The sequence below is a fragment of the Branchiostoma floridae genome, unplaced genomic scaffold (genome assembly GCF_000003815.2).
Source record: "Branchiostoma floridae strain S238N-H82 unplaced genomic scaffold, Bfl_VNyyK Sc7u5tJ_1351, whole genome shotgun sequence".
Classification (NCBI taxonomy): domain Eukaryota; kingdom Metazoa; phylum Chordata; class Leptocardii; order Amphioxiformes; family Branchiostomatidae; genus Branchiostoma; species Branchiostoma floridae.
Genome location: NW_023365705.1, coordinates 114986 through 122259, shown reverse-complemented (window position 1 = coordinate 122259; position 7274 = coordinate 114986). Strand labels below are relative to the sequence as shown.

At 42.8% G+C, this 7274-nt stretch overlaps 1 protein-coding gene across 1 annotated transcript in view; it reads right to left on the bottom strand.

Annotated features, from left to right (window-relative positions):
- Positions 1-6: 6 nt before the first annotated feature.
- LOC118407454 (acetyl-CoA carboxylase 2-like) overlaps positions 7-7274 on the bottom strand; it is a gene marked incomplete at its 3' end in the record, with an annotated part of 17552 nt that continues 10284 nt past the window's right edge. Inside the window, exons 15-25 of the mRNA XM_035807929.1 lie at positions 7079-7155; positions 6732-6852; positions 6339-6435; positions 4539-4635; positions 3839-3974; positions 3125-3302; positions 2281-2393; positions 1715-1869; positions 825-925; positions 489-558; positions 7-29 (exon numbers count right to left, since the gene is read on the bottom strand). Coding sequence (XP_035663822.1) covers positions 7-29; positions 489-558; positions 825-925; positions 1715-1869; positions 2281-2393; positions 3125-3302; positions 3839-3974; positions 4539-4635; positions 6339-6435; positions 6732-6852; positions 7079-7155 — 1168 coding nt within the window. The remainder of the gene's footprint in view (positions 30-488; positions 559-824; positions 926-1714; positions 1870-2280; positions 2394-3124; positions 3303-3838; positions 3975-4538; positions 4636-6338; positions 6436-6731; positions 6853-7078; positions 7156-7274) is intronic.

Here is a 7274-nt window from a genome sequence, read left to right as displayed (position 1 = left end):
ACCGACTGGTTATTGTCCCACTCATAGGCCTGTAGGGTGGTTAATATTAACTTATTAACTAGGCCTCCAACCACTGCACCACTGACTGGTTATTAATGGTAGTTACTATTAATATATTAACCAGAGTATCTAACTGATATACCATTGACTGGCTATTGCCCATTGCCCATAGGCCTGTAGGGATGGGTAATATTGACTAGGGCATGTAACTACTGCACCACTGACCATTGTCCCACTCATACACCTGTAGCAATTGTGGTTGATATTAACTTATCAAGTCAATACCTGTGGGACAGTGACTTTCCTGCTGGTTGGTTGCTGAGCTGAACCTTTAAATGCTGCATCCTGTACAAGTTATGGTTACCCTCATTAATTTCAAGCCAGTGGTATAACTTTACATAATCAAACAGGTCTGTAGACACTGAGGAAAAGAAAAGAAACACACAGATATGTCGTTAAGTATTCCACTGACAGAGAATCTCCCCCACCTTAACCGTCCCCTCGGCCTCGATGAACCACCTCCTCAGCATGGCCTGCATCTGGGCAACACTCAGGTCTCTGGAAAACAACACATTTTAATGTCGATAAAAGCAGTTTTTGCCACTGTTATATCAGATTTTGGATCTTCAATGGAAAAATTCAGACTAGCTTTGAGAAAACAAAAGTCTAAAATTTAATGTTAAGTCTAAGTCACTCCGGAGTCCTTGTTGAGTCATGTGGTTGTCATGCTTAGCTTATACTCAAGTTAAAGTCAAATTTTCTGTGCTACTCATGAATCTCCTTATACAAGTAAGCTTCACTTGTAATAAGTTAACAGTTTTTACTTGTTTGCTTGGCTGATCTGTTTGTGTATTCTCCCTTCCAGCAGAAGACGTCTCAGCCGCCAGTAGAAGAACTTCCGAGACGACTTCCACTCCAAGGTTTCCTGAGGAACAGATTAAAGATTACAAGAAGAAGCAACAAGACTCCTTCCCAGTCCATTGGCAGGACATAATCTAACAAAGACCTTTAATTAATAAATTCTATTACCCTTCCATCTGTGATAATGTTGGGCAATACTTTGACAGCTAATCACTTTCTTCTTGGTTGTCCATCGTGCTCAGCAGTTATGGAGTTTTGTGTGGGTTCCTCTAACAACTGTACAAGGATGGCAGTCTTCCCCTGCATCCAACAAAGCTAACAGTTCTTGGCAACTCCTCAGGAGTGGATGCCCCCAGCAATACTAACAACATAACAGTACCAGGATGACGCCCTTCTCCTACATCCCACCTAAATGTACCTAACAGTTTTTGGCAACTGCTCAGGGGTGGATGCTAACAGTAACAACATGCCTGTACCAGTATGACTCCATTCTCTTGCATCCTGCCTAACAGTTTTTGGCAACTCCTCAGGAGTGGATGCTAACAACATGACCGTACCAGTATGACACCATATTTGTCCCTAACAGTTTTTGGCAACTCCTCAGGAGTGGATGCTAACAACATGACCGTACCAGTATGACACCATATTTGTCCCTAACAGTTTTTGGCAACTGCTCAGGAGTGGATGCTAACAGCATAACCGTACCAGTATGACACCATATTTGTCCCTAACAGTTTTTGGCAACTCCTCAGGAGTGGATGCTAACAACATGACCGTACCAGTATGACGCCATATTTGTCCCTAACAGTTTTTGGCAACTCCTCAGGAGTGGATGCTAACAACATGACCGTACCAGTATGACGCCCTTCTCCTGCATCCTGCCTGCGCGGTCGTGCAGATCAGCGAACAGCACGGCGACCTGGTGGTACATGGGGGTCAGCTGGTCCTCCCGCTCCTTCAGACGCAGCTCCAGGCTCTTACGGTCCGCCGAGGAGATGCTCGGGTCCGCTAAGGAACAAAAATGGAAACTGTCACAACTTTTTCTGAAATGGGCAGACTTTCACAACTGTGTGAATAATATTATACAACTGTATAATTTGTTTATTCATGAAGAAGCTCAAAAGCTTACAGGCAGTTACAGCAGGAAGGGTTTGTTTGTTTAGTTTTACAATGGGTGTATGGCTAATTTGCATAAAAACAGCATGGCAATCACTGTACAAAAGCTTCAGTAAGTTGGAGTTATCAATCCTACAGAAGAGTACCTACATACTAGTACAGGTTAATGTTACTCAGTGATACACAGCTTGTTGATGCCTACATACTAGTACAGGTTAATGTTACTCAGTGATACACAGCTTGTTGATGCATGCCATACTTCATGGCACAACGAACATTTAGATACTATGCATTGATACTCACATAACTTGTTGATGAGGTGCTGGTACTTGGAGTCGATCCTCCTCATGGTCTTCACCAGGTCCTTCCTGCGGAACTTGATCTCCACGGTCCCCTCTGGCTCCAGGACTCCTCCTCTGTAGGGGTGAAGGGTCACGGCTTAGTCATCATTCAGTAATCATAAACCAGAACAAGCACTCACGGGGACACAGCTAGCCTGGGCCAGTGCTTTAATTTTTAACATGATCTCTACCGTCCCCTCAGGCTCCAGGACTCCTCCTCTGTAGAGGGAAGGGGAGGGGAGGGGTCAGGCTTATTAATCATTCATTAAACCAGAAGGAGCACTGCAAGAGAGCTTAAGCCTGGGTCAGGGATTATAAGAGGCCTTTTGATGTAAAATCAGGCTTCAGCATGTCTCCACTATAGCTGGGTGGGTTGGGTAGCATGCCTGGTAATTGCTCAATAAGACAATCCCCATGTAAAACCCACATACCTGCTGTCCTTGTCTGCGTACATCTCGATGTGTTCTGGGTTGATGGTTGGGTCGACCACGGCCCAGGCCCCGCCCCTCAGCTCCCCGTGGGGCGGGAATAACCCATGTAAAACCCACGTACCTGCTGTCCTTGTCTGCGTACATCTCGATGTGTTCCGGGTTGATGGTGGGGTCGGCCATGGCCCAGGCCCCGCCCCTCAGCTCCCCGTGGGGCGAGAATAACCCAGGTTATAACCCATGTAAAACCCACGTACCTGCTGTCCTTGTCTGCGTACATCTCGATGTGTTCTGGGTTGATGGTTGGGTCGACCACGGCCCAGGCCCCGCCCCTCAGCTCCCCGTGGGGCGGGAATAACCCATGTAAAACCCACGTACCTGCTGTCCTTGTCTGCGTACATCTCGATGTGTTCTGGGTTGATGGTTGGGTCGACCACAGCCCAGGCCCCGCCCCTCAGCTCCCCGTGGGGCGGAATGTACACCAGCACCGGCTGGCGGTACTCACGCAGACCGTCCACGATGCTCGCGCCGAACTTCAGAACCTGGTCGTACATGTCTGTAACAGGAGCAGGGAAATTCTGGGTCATTTGTTTAAAAATACTTAGTCTTAACTTAAAGTTTAACAAACAATGACGACTGAGACTCCTATATTCAACCAGTTTTGACTAATTTCGTCTTTTTCAAGAAGTCATAAGGTACATGTATGTTTTGTTCCACCCAACTATAACAAGTTGAAGACTAGTTCTGAGTACTAGACGGTAAATTTGTGTGTATGGACACTAAGTTTTCAGTTGTACATTTCAACTTTGTTATTGATGTTACATGTCAGTGTCCTATGCCATTTAACTCCGCAATACATAACCAGTGCTTTAATTATCTTTCATTGTAATCAGTGTCTTCTTATTCATCTTTGTCTGTTTGCAACAAAGGGGAACAAGTTTTTTATATTGAAGTTTTTAACTGTCATTCAACACAAAAGAACAAGTTTGACTTTTCCTCACCTTTCATGCCCCCTGAGACCCCCCTGTACATTTCATGCCCCCTGAGACCCCCCTACACACCTTTCATGCCCCCTGAGACCCCCCTACACACCTTTCATGCCCCCTGAGAACCCCCTCCAGTTAGCGAAGATCAGCAGCGGCAGTTCTTCCCTGTTGAAGTCCCTGATGGCCTGAGCCGTCTTGAAGGCGGAGTCAGGGAACCACACCTGCCCGGCCTGGGCTACCACCTGGGAACAGGATAGAACATCTAATGTTATAAAATATAACATCTCACTGATTAAACTTCATATCAGGGAACCACACCTGGCCGGCCTGGGCTACCACCTGGGGAGACAGGAAATAAAACGTCACAGAACTTATTATACTTCTTTGTGTAGCTTTGTAAATATATTCACTATAAACGTTTTTTTTAATTTTATGAGTCAAGTATATTGCATGAACATTTGCATACAATCCTTACAAGTTCAACTGTTTCTTTTTCTTCTCGATAGATGTACTTGTATAGAATTGTTTCTGCCAGTTCATTCTAATGTTTCTGCCAGTTTTCTAATTCTTGAGTTGTAGAGATTGAATCGCATTTGAATATTGTTTACCTGGTTGTCTAACCTTAATAAACATATTGTATCAAGTTTTGCAGAGTTGAGAAATTGCTTTTAAGTTTTCTGATCATGAGTTATACACTTAAGTTGCCTTAACATGCCTAATCTATTATACAAATGATATGCACGCACAAAGTTTAACATATACATGTACACACACTCCTGACCTCCACATGACCTTTCTACACCCACCTTCGCCTCGGAGTCCAGGTTTGCAGGGTCTGCTGGGATAGATAGCTCTACCTGCCTGGTTTCCACGGCAATCACGCCCACAGGGATGCCGCCCAGTCTGAAGAACAACAATCAAATAAACTAAACATGATAACACTCATGCAGACACAGCACTGAAAACAGCAATCAGATCAATGATACTCTAGATCTGATAGTGGACAATATTATGTTTAGAGGTGCACAGTATCATCGCAACATCATTTGATCCAAAATTATTTCTTCTGTGCAAAGTAACCACCTCTGTTGAGAGATTTTGGAAGGTGCAGGTAAGGCCATACCAATTTAATTTGTTGGTTCTCGGATTTTTTCAGAAAAAAATTGAAGCGACAGGGCGAAAAAAAAAACAAAAAAAAAACTTGCAACAAGTTGGGGGTCAGGCCCAGACCCCATGGTATACGTGTGCTAAAAATAGTTTATCTGTTATAATATGATATAATATATTTCGTTCTAGTTAACTATCTAATTTTTATCTTATCACGTGGTAAACACAAAACATCTTAAACAGACCAGTATAATGTTAGTATTTTTTACAGAAATTAAGGTTATTTTGTATTTAATTTAGTAGAATTTCTATTTTAACTACAACAACAAATTCCATATAAGTTTGTCTCTAGAAATAAAAATAAAAACATTGCTGGAATTATTTGCCCTCCATGTTGGTTAAAATCCATACATCCAAGGCTCTAAATACATTTCATGGTGAACTGGTGCAGATGAAAAAATCATAAATACACTTGCACTCCCCAAGAAATAAATGCACAACCAAAAGTACTATATACTATAAACCATATATTAATTCTCCCTTTTTTTGTTACATGTACAATTGTTTGTTAGCAAAAAATTAGATGCAACTTGATAAAAACCTCCTTGAAAAAACCCAGTGACCCTTCACTGTATTACAGTACAAGTCAAGAGCTGTGAAGTCTGATAGTAAGATAGGGGGCGCTGCTGCACAGTTCACAAAATGGCTGCCGCTCGGTTTGTTTACTCCATTTTCGGACGGCTTTCAGACGAATTTCTATTTGTTACCTGTCAGGCATACCAAAACATGTTGACTATGGAGGTACAAGAGTGAAAAAGTATTACTTATTTATTGAGTTGTTTATTTGGGTGCCGATTTCTGTGTTTCAGTTGAAAATTTACTGTGTGTTTGAGCACATGCTCCTGAGCCATGATTTAATTTGAACTTCTGCTACGTTACTTGTCCATGTGTATCTCATATTTACGATGATTTATGTGTTCCTAATTATGTTTTGCAACAAACTAGAAATGAATAAATTGGTAACAAAGGATTTGGGGGGAGAAAAAATAAATCTACTGGTACTTCCAGATGTTCTGAACCCGATAGTTTGTCAGCAACAGGCAACTGAACGGATTGGTTGATCTGATCCGATTTTTTTTTTTTTTTGAAATTGGGAAAAATAGAAGCGGCGATTCCGAGAACCAACTGATTAAATTGGTGTGGCCTAAGAGAGAACTAAACCTTAGATGTGCAACCTGAGCACACTGGGGATCTCACCTTGCCCTGTCTACTAAAAACAACAATTGTCATCATAAATCACAATAACCAAACTGGGCATCTTCAGATTCTGGGTTATGAATTATTCAATTCCCATATTCCCATGCAATATAACCATCTCTGTAGAGATGCTTGAAAAGCTTCCAGATGAGGTACTGCAGAATCAGACAGAACTAAGACCTGAAATGTGCAAACTGAACACAGAATAAACAGTTGAAGAAGAGAAAACAGATTGACCTCACCTTGCCCTTCCTGTGACCACAGTCTTGGCCCACTGGTGCAGGATCTCCAGGAATGAGTCACGGTCAAAGAACCCGCTCACCCACACACTCCGGTTTTCTGGGGGAAAAAATAAGAAATTAATAACATTGTCAAGAGAGGTGTAAGAAAAGGAATTATTCCTGAGATTTGACATCCTTTGCTACACAATATGTCAAAGTAGACAAATGTTGAAAAAATACCTTCAACATTGTCTCAAACTTGACCCCCAAAAAATTATACAGTCTATAACAGCTTCCAATGAGGGTCATATGAAGCTTTGGTTGGGGTGATATCAAACTTACCTGGGTGTCACCTGCCTACTATTAAACTGCGTGGGTTGTAGATAGCGTTCATTGGGATGATTTATGACTTACCTGGGTCTTTCCTGCCAGCCAGCATCCATCGTGGGTCGTAGGGGGCCTTGGTTGGGGTGAAGGCGATCTCCCGTTCCACTGGATCTACTGGGGTGATGGTGGGGAGGGGGGCGCCTCGGTGCTGAGGGAGGCACATAGTGTAAGTAGTACTTGTACAATGTAAGTGTTATAAGTCACTTAAAAGTATTCCTGCCTGAAATACTCTTTATAAAAGATGCACAGTGACACAGTACATTATGCTCACAGCCAATGGCTGCAGGTAATGCATTATAATGCCCAAACATTTGAGGGACAATGGTGTCTTTTTCTCAAAGCAGACGTAATTGTACAGAGCCTGATGTCCTCACCACAGGTACGTAGGACAGCCACTTCAGCATGAGCAGGACTCCCCCATAGTCATCCTCACACACAGCATGGCTTACACCTGGGGGGCAACAAACATCCATTGGTCAGAGTTAAACTCACAAAACAAAAAAGATTATAATATTAACTTCTTTTCAAATGGCACCAACACTACAACCCGAGGTTGTTGGAGGTGTAAGC